We start from the raw sequence: 23,106 nt of genomic DNA, 5'->3' as shown, positions 1-23,106 counted from the left end.
AAATTGCAACGTAATGAGAATGTTACAAGTAACAAGACGAAGAAACCATTCCATAAGTCACCGTTTCTCAAACTTGGACCAACCCTGCCTCCATAAAAGCAAACTAAATTATTAATTAAGTAGAACATATTCACCGTTAATTCGCTCTACCTTCGTGTTATTCGCGAAAGGTATGGACAAAAATAAATACGAAACGAAAAACACTATCGTTAGAAGGAATTTAAAATTCGGAATAAAATATTCTAAAGTGATATTAAATATCGCATAGATTATGCTATAAAACTATTTATAGTTTGCGCAAGCTATTCGGTACGCGAATTTTTCTTGAATAAAGCGAATCACATGCAAATCGATGCACAAAGATAAAACTATAACAGCGGAAAGAAATATCTTGCACCTCGAAACGTTGAATCTATTATGCAGGCGCCTATGAATAACTTAAAGCGTTGTAACAGTGTAGCGAGCATAATTCTTGTTCGAAATTAACACTGAAATACTCTCTTCATCTTCTATTTTTGGTACAAACTGATAAAACGTTATCGCGCGAAACGATTTAAATATTTATTTTTAAAACTGTTACGCGTTAAGCGTAGAAAAGCGTAGACAGGGTGAACGTGCTTTCGACCGGGTGAAAAAAGAGTATTTTAGAAACTACAAAGCCGACGTAATGGCTATAGGAGCGAGGGTTGCCAAAGGTGCTGTTCAAAGTTTCAAAGCGTCAAAGCCTGGGGATTCTAAGACACCTAAGTTTCGAGGCCCTAAATTATTGGATTCTCCAAGTGTCAAAACTTCCAAGTTCCCGAATTCTGCGGTTCTATAAACTTTGTATCTTACGAGCCACCATTATGCGAAACAAGCAAGGACTCCTCGTTGCTTGGATCTCATACTTTCTAAAAGATAAGAGATTCGAGCATCGAGAGGAACCACGAAAGCAGCGAAAGCATAGGTGGAAACATAACGACGCGAAGATATCCAGAAATTTTCGTCCATCGACGAATCCCCGATCCTAATTAAAGATTTTTTATAACGTAATAACGTCGAATTAAGATTTCCTAACGTTCCATTAACTCGTGCTTGGATCCGTTTCCGTGTAATTTATTCCGTTTATCGAGCATTTTTCTGTCTACTCGGGATTCCACGATAACAGCGTAAAGGGTAATAATGAAAATAATTTGAATGTTAATGCTTCGGGTATGCCGATTCTGTGATCTCTCGACGAGGATCCGAAACGACGGAAATACAATTTTTAATTTACACTTGATCGAAAACATTCGACTCGACGACGGTGAAAATAAATGAAATTTTTAAAAAAGATATTCACGTTCGAGATTTTATAATCTGATTCGTTTAAACCGCGACAAACGATTAGCTTGCTGCACGAAAACAGCTCACGTTAGATTAAGATCATTGTTGCGAACAAAGCATCGTGCTCGCGAGCTGTTTCCAGGTAGTAGTGTGAACACAACGTAAAAATAAATAAAAGGGACAGAAAGTAAACAACTGGTTCTACATACACGTTCCTCTACTTGCACGGACCGCGAAAGGAACGGCTGGCCATTAGCATCGTGGATTCCTACTAATTATCGTAAATGTTAAGTGGATCTTAGACGTTCGTACAGAAAAGCCGGTCCACGCTGAATCTACGATATACATTGAAAACCCTAATGGGACCAGTTTCACGATTTCTTTCGCGATACGTCCGTCCCGCAACGACTCGCGCTCATCTCGTAATTTTGTTCGAATTAACACTATCCCTGTGAGATTTTGCGTCGACGGAACTGCGCTTACACCTTTGGGACTCGTCATCCCGGCTGAGACTTAACAAGAGGCATTTCTCAGACTGCTTTCGAAACGTGAAACTGTCTACGTTACGTATATTTCGCGACGTTCTCCGGCACGAAAAATTATTAAAATATGTGAAGATATCTTTGGTCGATAGTTGTCTCCACGTCGACTCTCGAGGCATAAAAAATGCACGACGATGATTAATATTCGTGCAGGTTCCAGGAAAACTGACGTGCTCTCATAGTAGCATGCATAGCGAAGCCAATGAGTCAATTACTTCAAAACTCTGCTACCCACACGGGCTAATATTGTCCGAGGTTATTAGCATCCTGAATTCTTCTTCGTCTTTAACGCGTCATTCGCAATTAGTCCGTTTCCTCGAACGGTGCTACAAACGCGTCATTCTACTTTGCAATCGCTCGTCACCACCCATAAAATTCAATTGTATTGCAAGTCTCGTTGCAGAAAATCTACAGACTAAATTCCTCTTCTTTCTACCGTTTCGAATTTTTTAAATCAGAATACAATATTTACTACGTTTATTAAGTGCAACTGTAACGACTTTGCATAGAATTTATAAAGATCTGTAACACTTTATCGAAAGAGACTGAAAATATGAATGGAAAACGAGGCGACAGAATCTTCGAAATAAAATTATTCAAATGAATTCAGAAATTTCTACGGTCACAACGAGTTTCTAATGTATAGCTAGAGGTTCCGCCATTTTGGTCTCTCCCACTAGCCGGAGTATCCGTCTTCATTCACTACGCCGCGGCGAGAAAACGAGACGCGGAATCACCTACATATCGAAAGAATCACGAAGTATCATCGAGTGATTCGAAAGGTTCGTACGTTCCAACCTTGTAGAACTGGAAACGCGACCTTGATGTGCCAATTGCGCAACCAATCCCCGAAGAGGTCATCGGATACGTACACGATCGTGGATCACGGGGCATTCTAAATCCCATTCACGTGCGATCGACGCGAATCCACGACGCTAGACTTCAACGGAAGCGTGGAATTCTCGAAGCGGCATTCTTGCCTGCTCGACGGCCGCCGAGGATCTGGTTTCTGGTTTAGCACCTGGTTACCGCATTTAATTAAGCGCGACATTATCGTACGCGAACCGATATCCAATTGCACTGTAACCCGGCGTGTTTCTGCGTTTATCTGCCTGACAGACCGCGAGCAAAACGATTTTTGTCTAATCGAGATAAGTTCAATTAACGATAACGTGCCCTTTAAAGACCAAGGTTCGCCAGAAACGTTCCGCGTCGCTTCAAACTGTCTTCAAAGACAAAGACTGTCGTCGAATATTATGTAATGAACTTCAAAACATCTTCGTCCAGTTTTCTTCGATAGACAAATCTTTTTAAAACTTTTCCTTCGTATTTAAGGAGAACCATGGAGGTTTCAATACTTCTCATATCGGTTCACGTGTTGGCTGGTCTCGCTAGGCCAAATAAGTCGAATTTTGGATGACGTTGACTCTCTTAATCGGTGGACGATGCCACGCCTGAATCTCGAGTACCATTCAAATACTGGACGCCTGCTAACGGTGTTAAGTCCATTAGCATCGTTAATATTCATGGCGGAGTTTTCAACCTCCGCGCCTTTTAAAAATCTCGTAGCGTAACGATCGACGAATTTCCACTCGCGAAAGCTCCATTTTTTTAAACAGCAACGCGACCCTCCGGCGCACGAAAGAGGAAACTTAAATCCAAAGTAACGGAGTGACGTGCAATGGTGCTGAAATTTACGAAATGAAAAATGGTAATTCTTATCTCGGAACATATTTTGGTTGTCTCGATCGACCCTCGCGATTATATGCACGTAAACGAGAACGAAAGTCGGAAAACGTAGCGTGTATCGGCAACGCCGGTTGCATCACCGGAAGTATAAATAAAAAACGAGACAACGCGCGAGACATCTTGTACAGGTGTGATAGCAGTGCACACTTGTCTTTGCATTTCAGCGAAAAAGTTCGATCGACGGCTGAACGCTTCCTATTGCGAATGAAACACTGACGATTTTCGAATTTAAAATATAATTTCCCCAACTCTGTACTGGACTCGCGCGAGCTCAATTTCGAAAACGAATTTTTTATACGAAGATACTCTAATAAATACCACACGAAGTCAAGCCTAAAAGAAAACTTCAGCGAACGGTATAAAATATGTAAAACAATATTGATTTTGAAATATTCTGCTCGACGAGTTCTTGCTCGATATTGTGTATTCAGCACAAATTGTCGTTAATAGCCACTTAAGTTGATAGTATGGTGAACGTACAATCGAAAAAACATGCCCACTTCCGATAAACAAAGCATTTAAACAATAGTGTAGTATCCCTAAGGATATACATGTAAGACCACGAAGATACGGCCTGATAACGCAATCTACCGTACTAGTCGGCGCTATCTAACCCATTACATCTCGCAATTCGCCGTAAAAAAATTAAATAATCAGATCAAAGTGACCTTAACTGTCCGTAGACTGATCGATACGTTCTAATAAACGTCGACGAGCCGCGATGTTGTCGAGATTAAAGAAAAAAGAACTTACAGCTTCGTAGAGACGCACAAGGTCTAAAAAAATTTTAAATATCCGACGATCTATCCAATTAAAACGATCGTTCGGCGCAATTTCCGCTTTTATTTACGCCCAAGTACTCCTGACTACTATAGATAAGATAAAGACATCGCGACAATGTTGCAACGCGAACTTACAGACGGTTCACTAATATATATATATAAACATATTTTTATATGTCTCTACAAGCAACTATGTATGTATTTCTTGCATAAAAAAAAAAGAAATTAATATTTTAGTTTCGATTTAGAGTTCCCAGAAATCTAACATGCCCTTGCAAAAAGATCTTTATACTTTCTTTGCACGAAAGAAAAGATCGACGAGTAGTTGATAGCAGGTGCTTAAGGATAATTTTCCGATTCGGAAGGTACCTGTGGCATATACACGCCGAGGAATGAAAGATCTCGCGATTTTCCTGGAACCACATTCCCGCGAAGCAATAACGACGCGGAACTCGAAAAGGTCAAGGTAATGCCGATTAAGTGGCCAACATTATTGCGAACGCTATCAAATTTCTATCGGGTCGCGTTGGTCACGAATTTGAAAATGCGAAGGCAAAGAGGCTAGTGGTGTTTTAAGGTCAGTAACCCAGGAAACGGCCGAGTATTTCCGTTATTACACTGCGAAACCATGCACGCCCACGTAGACGGTCCAGAAAAACTTTCATCGGACCTTGGCTGACTATTTGAGAGCACGAAACGCCATCGAAACAATTTTTCCAACGAATTACCGTTTCTTGGTGCCTTTACAGGACTTTCGATTTACCGTCATGATATATTTTTCCAAATTACTATCGTAACACCTGCACTTTACGCGAGACGATTTTTATATATTGAAATTCTAGGTGTCGGTGATAAGAATATAATTAAAAATGCAGATCGTATAGAATATTTTATCGTGGAGTAAAATTCTGGATATAAATTTAATAATTACTACTTTTTATCAATTTTTCTTATTTATCAACCGACATAGAATTCTTACAAGTATAACTCTTTCTAAAATAGCAATTCAATAGCAAAGCTATTAAGACAACAATGCCGCAGAAGAATCACAATGTATAATTGATATTCTGTGAAAAAAAATGTTGCTCTTCCGATGCATATGAATAATTGTAAGATTATAAGAAGACATAATGGTTACCGAATTATATAACATCCTTGCTTAACCATGACAAGCCTGCGGTTTATACGAATCCTACAGCGAAACCACAGCATTAATCATAAAGGTATAATTAACTCCTCTTAAGGTCTCGAATCAAGGAACATGTGACGCATTTGCTATTATTCATCTTAATCACCAGCCAAGCTTATTAATGGAAAGATTACTAAAGAAAAGATTAAGCTTTGCCATCGAAACGTTCGATTAATGTGAAATTTTTGATTAATGTGAAATCATGGACCCGATATTCTATTTCAGATAATTTACGAAATAAAATATCTGATACTTTATACTATAAACATAATTCCAATATTCATTATGCACATATCGACTGTTGTTATACGGCCATAAAATATTCTCGCGTCTACAAAAATGTATTTTTATATGTTCTTTTAAATATTGCAACAAATTGTTTTTTGCACGTTTCTTTTAACAATTCAACGGTCGGCAAATTCTAAATAGATTTGCATTTTCGAGACGGGAGGTTCTAGTCGTCTAAATAAGATAAAAATGAGAATAAATTTGAATTATTACTTCGTGAGATACGACCGTAAAGTATTAACCAAACATAATGACTTATGGTTGTCGGTAGTAAATTATAGTACCTTGCTATATGGCTATGGGTTTGGAAAAATAAACTTTCTTACGTACAGAAACATGATAAAAGATCTATTGGTATCTTGGAAGTGGAGTCTCCCGAAATATCGTGATTAATATCTACGAAACGAAGATTTCAAAATTCATTAAACCGTACAAAATGAAAACATATTCGTGCAATAAAAGATGCACGATACTTCATTCACTTATTGTACATTATGTACCACGAATAATAAGACTCGAACCAGTTTAAGCAATTTTAATGCGATAGAATTAATTGATATTTCCGATGGCGCAGTAAATGTTTAAGAACACAAAGTTTACAGACTATAAGTTGTATCTCATAAATATGTGATTTCGAACCTCGTTTTTGCTCCTTTAAAGTTAATTGCTCAACGGGAGGAAATACCAATTATGAATAAAATTTTATTGAAACTCTGTACATTGGCCGTCATTTTATTTACAAAGGACAATTCAATAAGTGTTATTATAAGTTAATGGAAACTAACTCAATGGAATGGATCGAGGTTCAAATCTTGGGTCGTACAAAGATTATATTTTATTTCTTTTCTTCCATCTATCTGTTCGTATTAATTTGATTTTGTATACAAAAATACATTGTAGATAATTTTTATATATGTCTATTCGCGGTATGTAGCAGCCATTGACATCAAGCGAGGGGCTCTGGCTGTAAAGCCATAAATTAAGATTACACGTTACTCTAGATTTACAATAAATTGTTGCATAAGAAATGGAATTGATACAAACAAGTAAAAAAAAGAAACAGACTGAAATCTTTACATTGACCTGGAATTTGAACCTCGATCCACGGCGAAGTTGAGCTCGTTATCGTCAATTTATAATCGTTCAACATTTCGAAAAATGTACAGTATCTGATACGTAATGTTACATTTTCGTAAACGAAACGACTCTATCAATGTTCAAAGTTTCAAAAAAATTGCTGACCCAAAGGTCTTGCACTCCTCTTGTCAGTTGTGCCTGGCCGTTTGCTATCGCGTCGCGAAAACACAGCTGAATCGCCATGAAATTTAGAAGGTATCCCTAAAATAGGCCAACTTAAAATATCAGCTATGTAGCATCGCAAAATTCCTACCGGGTGGGAGAATTGTCGGGGGACGCCGTCTATAAAATACACGATATCTCGCTTACGCTTACTTTTGTAGCAAAAGCATTCACGACAAGATTTGTTGGATATCAAATTGAGAAACTTTTTCGTTCTATACACGGTCGATAATAACACAGATATCCTTTGTAGTATTAATAAGAGTAAGTAGCCGAGCCATTATATAAGTTTTGAAATATTTTTTGTATTTAAACATTTCCTGCCTCGAGCAAGTAATAAATAAAATTATATAAAGCCACGGAAACATTATTAATAAACACATTCTTTGACACTACTCTGTGCATTTCTATCGTGTCGAAACAAAGACGTTATCAGTATTACTATTATTTTTAAGTACGTGGAATACGACAGGTTTTACGACATTCTACGAATACGAGATTGAATAAAAGGCAAAGAACATTTATCCAAAACCATTTCGACCGACATCAAAAGGAACGGAAGGATAAAATAAAGGAAGAAGGTTCCGAAGGGGGAAGGAAACTACCATCGATTCGCAGAGAAAACTGCAGGGTTGAAAATTAGAAGGGAGCCACCAGCCACAAAGTTATGCGCTGCGTCATCTACTTCCCAACCCTTCAATCGAGAAGCTACGGGTCATTTCGAGGTAACAGGACTATTCCCAGATTAAATTTAACGCAACGCTACTTCCACGTTTCTTATTTAAAGCCTTGTTTTCACGAGCGATAAAATCGTGTCGTATAAATGCACGACAATGCTTTGGCAAGGGAGTTTTCAAACTATTTGGAAGACGCAACCCTCGAAAAAAAGAAAATTTCTGTCCACAATGTTGTACGCCAGAAACGAGCCAAGTTCTTATCAAAATAAAGATTTCTGAATTCATTACTCGTTAAATAAAAATAAAAGTTTCCATTATAAAACGAAGCGTTGCACGTTGGTTTTATCGATCGTCTGTTGTTCGAATAAAATTTTGCACGACTCCGCTGAGCGTTAACAGCCATTGGTCGAAGATTTGTTTACGTTATACACGATTCTATACATTTACAAGTTGGATTCGTCCGAAAGTACTTTCGAACTCGTTTGAAAAGCGAACGTTTAAATATCTGTTTACCGATAGCCACGCGAGAAGAGAAAAAAAATGTAATTTTTGTGGAACAACAACGAAGGTACCATAACAATCTCGTAAAACATCGGTCGCGAGTCTCCTCAAGAGCCACGTTGACAAAGGAGCCTCGTAAATTTCGCGTCATCGCCCCGTGGATTTAAAACCGGTTGGTCAAGTGGCTTGTACGTACGTGACCAGCTGTAATTCACCATTTTTAACGCACTTTTCATATCGTTCGTAACAGACCGTAGCACCGATTACTGAACCACATCGTGTACTAAGCACAGGATCTTCATTTACGCGTGAATCATTTTTTGATCAATTTCAAGTCGAAGGAGATAGACTTCCGTAACGATCGTAATTAATCGATCTCGGTCACGAAACCCATACACGAACACGTTTCTCGCGACCACGAACATCATTTTCTATTTTCTATTTTCTATTTTCGGTATTCTCGAATTCACAGAATGTTATACGAAATCATCGATCGATTTGGAAATTACTTTTAAACGTTTGATTTAGTTTCTCGACACGTTACAACGTTGGATAGTTCGACAATTTGAGCTCTGGCTATCTATACTGGAGAGATATCCTCGAATTAAAGTTAAACAATTTGATACGTTTGTTGTACATACGAGAAATTTCGGCCCCCGCGATACAAGGCGCCATTCTCACGATCAACGTCGGCAGTTTTTCATGCGCGGCACGCAGTGGTTTTTCTGGCTGAAACAACGAAAACTATTTTGAATTCAAGGACCGCGGTACGTTGCCTTCCACGGGTTACCGTCGTGATAAATTATCAACAAAAACGGTACCATACCGTGCCCCGAAACGCTTGTCCGCACGGTTGACAGGTGGACAGTTGACATTTTTGGAGCAAAGATTACATCTGCCAACAGCGGACGAGATTTCTCTCCGTCCGATGGATGATTGAAAATGCTGAAAAACCACGTTGTTCGATCAACATGGACGCGTTTATTATTAACACTTACGTAATCCCGGCTAACTGGTCGCGAATGCGATTTTTCTTTCCTAATTCTATGTCCAAGAAAAATTCTAAATTGAACGCATCGCGTTCTTAAATTAATTTATTATTCATTTTTCTGAGAGTATAAATTTCAATCTTGGCTCGAACAATCTCGACGAACGCGTCGGTTTTCAAAATTACTCATTCGTATGATAATTGATAGTCGACAACGGAAGTCGGTGACTTAGACGAAACAAAATTCAGTGAGGAAAAAAAAAATACATATCTGGTTGGAATTCAAATGTAGACATTCGACCATAGGGTCGACGCCCGTGCCGAAAGTGCTAATCATAAAATGATTTCCGAGGTGTTGAGTTCTTCGTGGCTATCGTATGCTAAATTTTCACAAAACCTCTGATCGTCGCTGAGTAGAATTTTATTCTCTGATCTCAATAAACAAAAACTTTCAACGCGTCCAACCGTACGTTCGGATTGATTTCTTATTTACTTCGGTACTCGACGATAAAAGAAAAATATTTTCACTACGTTTTCACTTGAGTCATCACTGATAGAAGCTACGCTATCTCGAATCATTCAATCCGAATATTTGCAATGTAAATAAAATATTTATGCACCACTGCTTAAATTAGTATACTATTACCTCAAAGTGCAAATATTGAACAAAGTTTAAAAAATGAACGGTACAGAAATTAGAATCGCGAGAATAATTGTCAGCAATACTCGTTGCAACGGTACATTAAAGAATTAATAATACCTTACGCGCGATAGCAAGTTTTACATTTATATTTTAATAATATTGAACACACGCAGGGACAGAAAAATCTGTTCCCAAAAAAAGTTAAACAAAATTTCCTTGTCGGAAACGAGACGTCCAATTAAACTCGTGACTGTCAAACATACCCGTTAGAAAACCAACGACTGGCAACGCGTAACAGGGTGTATCATTATACTTTCAACCGAATACTGTAACCACTGACAATTAGATAACCGTTTATTTACGCAGTTACAGAAATTGTAAACCATTCGGTGGCTTTCGTGCTCGTTTGCTTAAACGAGAGCAAAAGTTCTGCCATGCGTCTGATAGGAGGGTTACACGGATACGTTCACTTTCTTCGATCGTACATCGAATAGATTGATTCTAACCCGCATTGCTCGTGACTCACAGCACGCTGGTTCGATCTATCCCACGGGTCTAACGAGTCCCAAATTATCCTCTACCTTCTGTTCGACTAACAAAGAATGGAATTAGTGCACCAATGAGACACTCGTCCAAACTATGCAGGGTTCTGCTGGAACTTAAGTGGTAGAGCTCGCTAGGAAAACTAGGAAAATTGTTCCAACTATTATTAGTAAATTCGAAATAAAACGCTGATTAATGATATTAGAAAATTTCTAATTCACTCGTTACGAACGAGAGTTAGCGGAGAGAAAACTGTTAGCAAAATTCGCCAGAAATAGGCTTTTGACGAATGGAAGAAAGTTGTTTCGAACGATCGAAATTCCAAGTATTCGGGTCAAGATCCCATACTCTTATTTAATCTCTCGAAGAAAAGATGTTATTAAAGTGTCTAGCGCCCATAATCAAGCACGATGGAGGCTCCAGTTATGGTGTGGGATCCTTTTCACGAGCGGGAGTGAACGATCTAGTCCAAACAGACCGCACAATGAAGAAAGAGGACTATAGAACGATATTGAAAAGACATCCTATACCATCGGGATTGTATTTAATAGGAAATAATTTTACATTGCAGCCGGACAATAACCCGAAACACACGCTTCCAAATTGTACAAAGTAACGTTTGTTCAGCGGTACGGTGTGACCTACTCAATCGTCGAATTGAACCCTTTGAAACTATTATGGGAAGAAGCGGATCGTTCTGCTATGTTCAACATCTCGAAATCATCTATTGAGAAGCGTGGAATATTCGCTGTTTTCAAACAAAAATACAAAATAGTTATCTATTGAAACTGAGGACGCATTTTTCGACGAGTAACTGGTTTAAAAATTATTATAGTAACTGTTTATCGTAATGTACAGTTATTCCAAGAAAATCGTCGCTTGTTCGCGGAGCGATTCCAAACTTTTGACCCGCAGTGTACGGGGCAAAAACTCCGTGACGATCGAGTTGCTTAAATTGAACCGCACTCGGTTGCTCAAATTGGACCGGTTTAATTTAGGCATCATTTTTGTTTCGACTTGTTCTGGACATTTTTCAATCAATATCAATGTGTTTGAAGTGCGGAGTCCGTGTGCGCCGTGCGTGTACTTATGCGTGAAAAATTGTGCAGAAAAGATTTATAAGGAAGAAAGGGCAAAAACTAGAAAGTAGGGATGATTGGTTTTGCGTACAATACGCGAAAGAAATTTTCACCGTAACGGATCGACGTTAGAAACGAACGAACGCGATAGTTAGCAAAGAATCAAACGGAATATTCCCGAGCAAGGTATCCATCCATTTGCGATTCCATGTGTTCCGCGAACTCTAAGCCGCAAACGCTCGTTCGAATTCCATCGAAGTCTAACGACGATGTTAAGATTCAATGGGCCAAGTGCTCGAGACATACCACGGCCCGACAACCCGTATATCCAGTTCATCGACTTTTCGTCGATCCTGTCGAGTAACGTTTCATCGATTCCGTCCCTGAGACCGCCAAACCAGAAGGTCCCTGCTCCGCCAGAGCCTCTCTCGGAGGTCGAGAATTACTCTGTTAACGGTGACTGACAGCGGACTATGTCTCCCCGGAGGATTTTATCACCTCCGAGTAGAACAAGCCCGTCCGCGACGCGGTGCGTCCTCCATAATTTCACGATGAAAGATCCCTTCTTCTTCTTCTGGGATTCGATTCTGTGTAGGAAGAATCTTGGGGGCGGCGCCGCGCGAACCCGAGGAAATTTGCAGATATCTTTTTTCGGCGCGCGTGTGGGCAGACACGTGTCTGACTTTGTCCGGGTTCCCTCGACACGCAGTCACCAGAAGGCGTGTAGTTTATGCACGCAACCGAAAACGCGCGTGGACTCCAACACATGCGCCGTGGTAACCCAACGAGAGAGGATCTCGTTATTATTAACACTGACGACCTGCGCCGAAATCAGAGAGCACTTCGTTCACCGAGCCCAACGGGGAACACGAAACAACGGACAGGGGAATACCCCTTCGACGCTATTTCCACCGAGACACCTTGCTAAATATTCGACACGAATTATTTTCGAACCTTGGTCGCTCTTCCTCGTTAACCCCTTGGGCGTACGATTTAAATAGAAATTAGTTTTCAAACGTGTACTATTTCATTTTTATCAAGTTCGTGCAAGAAATGGCCGCAGAAAAAGGATTGATTTCTTTTACGTATGCATCGTGAATCTAAAACTGTGTTGATTTTAATATACAGAGTGTTCGGGTACCTCTGGGAAAAATCTTAATGGGAGATTCTAGAGGCCAAAATAAGACGAAAATCAAGACTAGCAATTTGTTGATTGAGGCTTCGTTAAAAAGTTATTAACGTTTAAAGTTCCATACAGACCGGAAAAATTTTCGGTGTAAAAAAGGGCCAATTACTATCATTTTTTGTGAATGGACATACCCTCGAAATCCTACGCACTTTCGAGGAAAAAATTCGAGTAGGTAGACAAATTTTATTAATCATTTTTAACGATAATTTTGTTAATAACTTTTTATTAAGTATACTTATTTGCGTCAATGATGCAAATGGATTAACTTACGAATATTAAGAGCACGTGACCTGGCATTATCCCAGATCAGTCGGGCCTCAAACTCACGGCAGACTTAAATTTACGCAAAAATAGTGGTTCAGTAAGGCTTAGCTAACAATTCCTGCCTTAGATGTGCTACTATTAAGCGTTTGAACAATCTCTCCAAACTAATGACGACGGACTAATTGGTTGGAGAGTGTCTATTAAATCCAAATGCTCGTTAGATAGAAATAGTTAAATAACAAATTATATATTTATGAGCACAATTCGTTCTATTAACGATAACGAAGAACTGTATCATATTTATTTTTCTACGCAAGATGACAGAGCAAATATCTATATAATTTTATTCGTCACGATTTCAATAATGTAGAGTACACGAGTAAAGTTCTTACAAAACCTTACGATATATCAACTTCCAAATGAACTTGAATAATAAAAATCACGTTTACATGGGAAATAAAAAAGTGCTCAAAATGATTAAACTTCGATAAGGTACCGAATACAATAAACAAAACGATTATCTCGTACTTTAAATAAATTCCGAAATTATGGTATGTGCACGAACGATCGATAATCAAGAACTGAAAAATACTTGACCCGTGCTGGGACGTAAGTGTAAATGACCAACAGTTTACGAGATATTTGACAATAGAGATTGTAATCGTCCACGGATATATTAATATTCTACGACTCTACTGTTCCTTCGAGTGAGACCGTAGCCTCGTGTTTATGGTTGTAGTTTCGCAATCGTCTTGCCAAGAATCGAGTTCCTCTGCGACAATAGCTTCCTTCTTTACGCTAAAAATTAAAATCCTACATGATTTATAAAGGTTACGTAAAATCTTTACTAAACAATTCCATACTTGTTAATGACTTCTGTAATCGATGCAACTTTTCGATGAAAATCGAGAAAGACTTCTGTAATCGATGAAAAAGTTTCATTCATGACTGTCGGACGATAATAGGTACAACCAAAACTATGATTATAAAAGCTGAAAGTGATTAGTACTATATGGACGAAGAAACGGGTAAAAATATACGAAAGAGTTACAAGTCGTCGCGACTTAACGAAGAGGCGACCGACGAAAACGTGATTTATTACAACGAGTAAAACGTTGCGGGGGTGGTCAAAGCGAGAAAAGAGATCGTTGTTAAAGTCAGAATAATTAAGCGAAGTTATATATAATGAATGAAAACGTTAGAAATCGTTCGAAGACACGTTTCGAAATAACTGTAAGAGAAAACGTCGTTGCGACCAATGCGGAACACGTGATTCATACATCGAGGGCGAAATCACGTGCAGGCATATATTTAAAAACATAATTTGCCTCTGACCAGTTAAAAATATGCTCAACGCGTAAATATGCATGAAATCGCTGTAAAACAATGACATATATGCCTTCAAATTTATTATTTGGTAAAAGTGAAAATTTTGACTATTGTATCTGAGAAAATCTATTAAAGAGTTAGTAAAACGTATATTGTATTAATTGTTTACATAAGTAATCTTGCAATCTATTAGGATTCAATCAATATACGACTGACTTTATTTAAAAGATAAATACACTTAAGATACTTGAATGAATTTTATTACGAATGCAATGAATGAAAATCCTTGAATTTTTATATAATTTATACAGAAAAACATTTGATAATTACTTCACCAGTATTTGTAGTATACTATGATTAAGGCAGGATTAAATCGGTTTCTATTTATACCCTGTTGTTAGTTCAAGTAAAGATCATGTAGATGGAAGATTGAATATGATTATTCCATATTCACGAGAGGAACGTAAAGATCGTGCAGTATGCTCTAACCGTAAAGTGCAAGGAAACAGAAGAGAAACATGTTGTATATGTGAAATATACGAAAGGAAGGCAAGGAAACCGTGGAACGAACATGCTGGGCTGATCGTTACAGAGTGTTTCAAAATATACCATACGATGACTAATTTAGGATTGTAAATAATGATGAAGTATATTTTTATCAGTTGTCATTTTAGTTGTATCAAAATAACTGAATTGAACACACGGAACTCCTGAAACAAAATATAAAAAAAATTATTTGAAAACAAGCTACGATTTCTTCGAATACTCGACGGAGAGAATATCGGCTGTATTACTAATTCAAAGACCAAAAAGGAACCGGAAATCCCACGACCCTTTATCCAGCACACACTCCAAGAGGACAGAGTTTAATTCAATCCACTTACTTTAGAACGAGTATCATGCGTGCTTTACTACTTTGCATTTATACAATTTGCTTCCACACTACGAGATAATAAAACTCACTCGAATATATTAATAAAGCACGAGATAAGTCGTGCCGTCCATTAATGCGGAAGATGTACATATGTAAAGTAATGCGCCAATTGGTCAAGCACTTTACGTAACTTAATTTATCTCTCGAATGAATTCTTATTACAAAGGGGCTCCCGAGAACTGTTTAAGGAATTCACTGGAACTGATATACCTACGTTTGAAGAGTTCTTAAGAATGCCGAATCGCAATCCAATTTCATTCATGGCAAGTTTCCTCTCGAATTCTACGCTCAACCGATTTTTTTCTTAAATAATACTTTCTCGGTTTTACGTTTTGAACGTATGCACTTATAACGATAGGAATATATATCACGTTTATTTTTTTTTTAACGCGAAATTTTGGCTCTTTGCCCGAAAGGTTGCCAACCCCTGTTACAATAACTGAACACTAAACAAACTCAATCGCGATTCAAATGGATTTTAAATCGATATTCCTTGTAAAAACTATGAACGACATATTTTATAAATTATTCCTGGTCCTAGAAAGAGCCTCGACAAATTAAAAATCTGACTCCATCCTTCGATGTAAAGTAAGCTAATAAATATTAGTTTAACGCAAGTTTCGAATTAACGTATACTTTCCAATTTGTACCAATCCACAAACTTTACTCAACGCTTACGATGAACAGATACATTTGCAATCAACCGTATGCACAGATGTAGAACTTTATGTTATATAATAATACGTGAAAGTATATATAGCATTATGTAAATGTACAGCTCATCATTTTTTCCTTCCTTTTCTTTTTAATGCGGAATTTTTGGCTCGTCGCCCGAAAGGTAACCGACCTCTGCCACGGTACTAAGCGCTACGCTAATTCAATCGCGATTCGAGCAAATTTTAAATAAAAGTGTATCGTTGGGAACTTGACAGAAATTTCTGTTCGTCGAAACACGCGGTACAAACGCCAACGAGTATCAAGATCAACGACCAAAGCTGTAGGAAAATAATTACGAACACGTCATTTCCGACGAAATTTCAGCCGCCTTTATGTCACAGCCCTGTAATTAAACGACCCTCGTAGTTGCTTTATACAAGTGGAAGAGCAAGACAATTAGAGCGATTAACTCGGAGCTCTCCAAATGTAGCCACGCCAAAATCTACCATTCTAAAGAAGCTAATAAAAGAGGGCGATTGTTTCGCCTACAACTATTAAAATACGTTTGGTAACAGCGTAGCTAAAAACCTAAATTGACGATTAAACACGATAGATCGAAAATTGATAAAAACTGTCGAGTCGAAGTATCCAATAGGAGTCTGCGCGACATTTAAAAGAAGAACAGTCTTCGAGGTCGTGTAAAGTGCCAACTATTAAACATGGCGGTAACAGTATAATGGTCTGCGGTTGCTTTAGTGACAATAAACCTGGTAAACTGGTAAAAATAGACCGACCCTCGATGTTTACAGGAAAACTATCACCGACCGATACGTTGGCCCCGTTTGTTTCCGTTCCGTCTATCTCTCCGAGTGTCAAATGGCTTTCGTAGACACTTAATCGTTATCTCCGATGCGTAGACATCTCTGTCGACGAAAATAAAATTGCAATACTGCGTAAAACCGTAAACTAAACGAAGAGGGATATTCGAAAATTCATCAGGAAGAAACAATACTGGCTTAAATGTTATTGGTTACCACTTTGTCCATCAGTGAGATAATGGTACGAGCCACTCTGCCAAAATTGTACTAAGAATTTATGAAACAAAAGAAACTACAGTTTTGGAGTTATAGAATAGCCGTTGTAATAGCCTAATTTATCACAGATTAGATAGAAGAGTGAGAAATCGTTCACCAATCAGTGCCATACAACTTTGAGAATTTCTTCGACCAGAATGGGAAGAGTTAGACACAGAATATTTTAAAAAATTTAAGCTAATTTTGTTTCGCATTATTACAGAGTATACGTAATATAGATATGAGATACGAACATGTACATCCATGAATACAACGTGCATAAAGTTTATAAACACTGGTGACATTAAGGAGATGCAATAAATCTCAGACTTGGAACCGAATAACTGTTACCATTTAGAATAACATATTACTCTGACAAGTTGTAAATTATGTTAATTTGTTCGTTTACGTACAAATTAATAATGACACGAGAAGTATTTCTGGTAAAAAACGGGAGATCGTATGTCACGCATAAGTCACGTGTTACAAACATCCGCGTAGACTAGAAACAACCTAACCTTAACTGAGCGTAGTCGATCATCCGAGGATTACACGACGAATAAATGACGTTTTATTATACCAAACGTTACTGATAAAGATATTTACGTTGCAATCAATGATCTCGAATGTACATAAATATATGATACAAGTTTACTCATCCACTTAACGCAAAATAAGTACATCTCAATATTATTGCAATTGCATAATCGGTATCGTGGGAACACGTGCTGAGATGATACACGACAGATAAAGATACCACGTTTATATTTACAAATTCATAATCTCTACAGCGGTTAGAACGTTACGGCGGAACTGCATAAATCAAAACTGCGTAAAAAGCATGCACAAGAAAATGAAAAAACACATTTGCTTGTAACGGAACGCAACACACGTGACAGCTCGTAACTGTACCTTTGCATAAATATACACGCATTAAGAATGCCGATGGTTTTGCCATTGAAGGCATAATGCATTCGAATAACCACTCTGGACTTGTAATAGTAAAATGTAAACACGACTGAATACGACGAGCTGAACAAAACTGCGTGCTGCAAACATTTTAACCTGTACAATCTCTTGTCGAATAGTCTCTATGATTGTCGTATTCAACTAGTCTCTACGATTTTCCTTAAAACGATAGGTAAGATATCTAGTCTGGAATTTTAAAGAGAAACATTAAAGAGAATTGGTTTAAATATCCACCGGGAATAAACAACTTTTGAACGTGCACCTAACCTACAAAGCAGAAGGCACAGTCACGACACAAGGGAAAGCAGTATTTTGTCTTACCTGCATACTGTCTGCAGAAATAATTTCCCCGGAATATCTGCGTGCCAGTTCGATGGCCAAACGTGATTTTCCGCACCCAGTGGAACCCAAAATAGCTAAAACTGGCACACGCGACATATCGACCTCTTCGCAATCACTCATCGTTACTCGATACTGCGCGTGCGCCACCGCAGCCAGCATGTGTTCCTTGTCTCGACCAACTAACCACGTGACTCGCGAAGGCGGCTGATTTTAAACGAGACTCCGTAAGTTTCACAGAGGATATCGACGCGCTGCATTTTCAGAATAAATTACAGACGCGAACAAAAACATTGTAAACAGTTGAATGTCACTATAATACAATTTCGTTATCACACATTCGAATAAAATACAAAAAATAAACTTTCAAATATCCGATAATAAAATAATACGAACGTTTAGATTAATTCTCGCGTTGATTTTAACTGTAACATAACGTAAAATCGAAAACACTAAAAGATAGTAGTAATAACTTATTTATATTTCTCGCCTTCTACTACGATATGTAGAAATATATTTTTCACGCAATTATCTGCTTGACTCGTTATTTCGAATTATTGCTTACATGCTGTAACTATCTGAATAAATATGAAAATATGAAATAGTAGAATTTATTGCGTCATCGATGATTGCAAATAAATTATAATTTGTTGCAAATCGAAGACGCTATCTATCACCTCCCAACACAGAAAAATCATCGTAGTATACATCGTAGTATTATTGCAACTGTGATTGCATAAAATCCTATTTCGCAGTACTGCAAATTGAGCTGATTAGGCATAACACATGATTCAGTCTAAGACACATATTTCAACTTCTATTACTACGAAGAAACATGAAACATGTCGTTACGCGTCTTCTAATAAGATTGACATGTACAACGTATTCTTAAAAATTACGAGTAGTTCATACTCTAAAGTTTCATTGCGTAGTAATTTGACTTTGATAACATGGCAAATCACATTATTAAGAAATAAAGTCATGAAAAATTGCTCAAGTATATGCGTTTGTTGAAAACTTAACTTCCATATCTCTGTTGCATTTTACTAAAATTATACTATCTTGTTCCTGAATGAATTAAAAGAGCATCGACTTGGAAACTACAATTATACCAGAGTTACACAATTGTTTCACCTATACATTTACTCCTTCTGTATTTAGATATAAATTTTATTTCATTTCTCCTATATCGTTTGCTCCAAGCCCCCCATCAATTGTTATCGTACTAATTATACATCTTCAAACATATTTATTGCGTAACAGCTTAATTAAGACTATTTGCTAAGCCACCATCTAGCTGGTACAGTTGATTCAGTCCTGCTACTCACAAAAAAAGGAACAGTTTTAGGTTTTGATAAGATAACACAGCTGCTCGAAGAAAAAGTTTCGGTTTACCTAGTCATAAATACAGATAGTATCTATCGCTACTATTTTCATAGTTACCATAAAAATGCACGGGATATCATCCTAAAGCGAAAGGGGACCCACGATAATTCATAAGAGCAAGTTTTCTTCTGATTATATCTTTCGATCATATTACACTAAGACTTTGTAAATTGTACATTTTATTTGCCATACTATAAATCTGAAGAGATTTATATGGATATTATTCTATTTCAGATTTCATATCCCTCTTAATTATTGACATCTTCACATACACTTGTCATACTGTAGCCTAATAGCACGTAATTCGATACCACTGGATACATAAACGAACGTATTCATCATATCCCTGTTCTAGCCTATGACAAGACAATGACAGAAACTATTACTTTTATAATTCTTTACACGAAGGAACAGAAAATCCACATCAAATCGTTTTAAAGTATGAACTTGTATCAACTTTGGTCTAAAACGTTCTTTTCTATCTTTAAAAATAAACGAGTTATCCAAACGACTTGTCTGAAATGCACCACCCTGTGTAAAAATAAAACATAAGTAGGAATAATCGATCGAGAATTTTCTACACAAATAATTCGTTTGATGAAATGCATGAAAAAAGAACAAACATCTTCGGGAACACTTTAAATCAATACTTCGTGGGCCAACTTCGAGATAGGTCGTTAGTCTTTAATCTGTCGAGCGTAGATTTAACGTATTTCCTACTTACGTAATCGCTAGTTCTATTCCGTTCTTTCGACAAATACTCTCAAATGTTTCTGCTTAAAAAACTGGTATGTATTTCGAGATTCCTTTCAAGGTAGCATAAATGCCCTATGGAATGTACGCGAGCTGACTGGGGCGCGATGTTTGACTGGATGTGTGAATTGTAAAGAATCCACTGTTTGGAGTACTTCGATTTATGATCATCCGTTCGTACACTTCCGTACGCCCTGAGATTTTCTTTGAAAAATTCAAACAAACAAAATCTATTTATGGTAACCATAAACGAAGTTCCCACACTTCGACTGACGCGCGATCCTCGCTATAAAATCACCCTCGACGCTCAACCGAGGCCTAGAAATTCTCTAGAGGCCTCTCCCGCTCGCGAGCCTCAAATTCAAACAATATCTGGAATTATTGGAGGGTGAAATTAATAATCTAGCATTACTCGAACGTCGGGCATTGCTCTCTAGATATCTCAAGCTTAAAACTCTAGTTCCTTTCAAATCGATAATAATAATTATTCTCCAAATTAAATTCGTCCCGTACCTCTGAATTAAAAAACAGTCGGATATTCTTATTCCCCATAAGGGTATTTTGTGTGTTGGAAACATTTCGTAGCCACGTTTGCGAAAGAATATCACCTTATTTCTTTCGCGAATGGACGCGTTATCCTGCAAACTCTATGTTTGACCTTTTCCGTTCGATTGACTCGTAAACTACTTGCACGATTAGAATAAACATTGCTTTTTAGAGCCACAGTGAGTTACACAATGGAACTATTAACGTCAGCAAACATTCAACCCTTTCTAAACCCTCTACACATGAACTTTTTGACCCATTCTCGTATCAAGCTCATAAAATACATTTATCACTAAGTAATGAAATGAATCTAACATTATTACTATATAAATTTACCTAAAGTTACTCAAACTGGATACGCGACCCAACGAAACGTCCCGATAAGATTAGGGGTTAAGGCTCCGGTCAAAAATGGCCCGTCGTCCGTCGACGGAGAGTTAATCAGCTGTACATAATGCTTCACGCATATAAAACGAGCATTTACATTTCTCAAGCGATTGCGATCTCGGTGAATCGTGTGTAAGGTTATCGCCCAACTTCCTTCCAAGTTTTAACAAAACCAAATGCTTACGAGACGACAGTGGAACATAATCGCGACTTGTGGTTCACGAGCTTCCGATTCCAGGACTCTAAAGACTTTAATAATTTCACCAAACAGGTATTTAGAAACATCGCGATCACCTGCCTTGATAGTAAATACGAAAGAACAATTAGCCTGAATTACTATTTTTCCTGATCACGAGCACGAAACTACACCGAAAGAGATTGTTCTAACATCAATATTAACTGGATTTCGTTCCAGTTACTAATGAGCTCTCCGTGTTCTAATTTAAGGAACGCGAGGAATGTAATTGCAGTATTTAAACTTGATTTTTATAAAAATATTTGACATTTTTTTTGCGTTCGTCAGCCCTTACGCCTCGATCAAAGATCACTCGTTCCGATCGTAGATTCCCCTTTTGTCGGTTGCCAACGACGCACCGCCCGTAGTCTTCCAGACGATCCGCGTGATTTATTATCAATTTTACACCCGATAAAAAGTTTCCCGACTATTTCGCGTTCGTCTTCGTGGAATCCACGATTAGACGTAGTATTTCGGGGGGGGGGCCCGTTGTACATCGTTCGGTTTATTGGCTACGCGGATGCGTGCACGTTGCCGCTGCTTTCCATAATTCTCGCATTTAGCCGCCTAATCGCGGCCTGGCCCGGTCGAAATACTCTATTGACGCAACTGCACGAAAAGTTTCCACAGGAAGCGCGAACGTCGAAGACAAAAAAGGAAGAAAATAGCTAAATGGCCGCGCCCGGGCGAGGGGAGGGGCGAAACGAACGACGCGAAAGAAAGGGGGTAGAAAAGTCGAGGCAGTATAGGAGACGAGGATGGAGAATGATAACGGCGGAAGGAAAAGGGAAATGGTCGAAAGAAACGGAGAAAGAGGTCCTCGGGGCGAGAGGGAGACGGTCGAGGCAAAAAGAACCAAGGAAAAAGAGAAAGAGCGTATCTGATCGGCGGAATCGTTAGTTTTCGTTCATTCGGAGGCACATAACGCCGTGGACCACGGAGGCTCACTCGTTAAATTTCTGCCTTGGCTTACCTTCTCTTCGGCCAGCGGTTTCAGATGCATTCAGCCAGCCATTATCTTGCTCTTTATGGCGTCGAATTAATTCAACGAGCGAAATAAAGGCTCGTAAAACCGGTGCCGGTCGTCGATCGTACCGTTAATCGCCGTACCATGAAAAACGACACGAGCGAAATGATACGGATGACTAAGATTCAATTATGCTTATTTTTTCACTATTTCTATGGACCTTCGCCGTTAAAAAGCCCCCCCACCCCCGTACGTTTTGCAAGAAACATTTTTGCGCCCATGTGACAAATTTGAAATGATACAAAAAAAGTATACTTCAAGGATCGTCTTCGGTGTAATTTTTCCCCCTCGATTTATTTAATACTGTACACGACTTTCAAATATTTCTAATAGGTAACACGTCCGCGGAAATGTGCAGCGTTTGCATCTCAATCACGTTTTAAAAGTCCTTGTTATTTTAAAATTCTATAAAATTTATTACGGTTCGTTAACA

The 23,106-nt window shown here is 38.2% G+C and overlaps 1 protein-coding gene across 2 annotated transcripts in view; it reads right to left on the bottom strand.

Annotated features, from left to right (window-relative positions):
- LOC143348663 (tRNA dimethylallyltransferase) overlaps positions 1-18,481 on the bottom strand; it is a 109,311-nt gene extending 90,830 nt beyond the window's left edge. The window contains exon 1 of one of the 2 annotated variants that reach the window (XM_076779228.1): positions 18,322-18,481. In XM_076779228.1, the coding sequence (XP_076635343.1) occupies positions 18,322-18,462 (141 nt within the window). In that variant the 5' untranslated portion in view covers positions 18,463-18,481. Of the gene's footprint in view, positions 1-8,973; positions 9,057-18,321 lie in introns of those variants that run through there. The other variant, XM_076779229.1, reaches the window with a different exon arrangement.
- Between the last annotated feature and the right edge of the window lie 4,625 nt (positions 18,482-23,106).

This window comes from Colletes latitarsis, chromosome 11, assembly GCF_051014445.1.
Source record: "Colletes latitarsis isolate SP2378_abdomen chromosome 11, iyColLati1, whole genome shotgun sequence".
Classification (NCBI taxonomy): domain Eukaryota; kingdom Metazoa; phylum Arthropoda; class Insecta; order Hymenoptera; family Colletidae; genus Colletes; species Colletes latitarsis.
The sequence above is the reverse complement of the archived record's forward strand: the minus strand, read 5'-3'. Positions and strand labels throughout refer to the sequence as shown.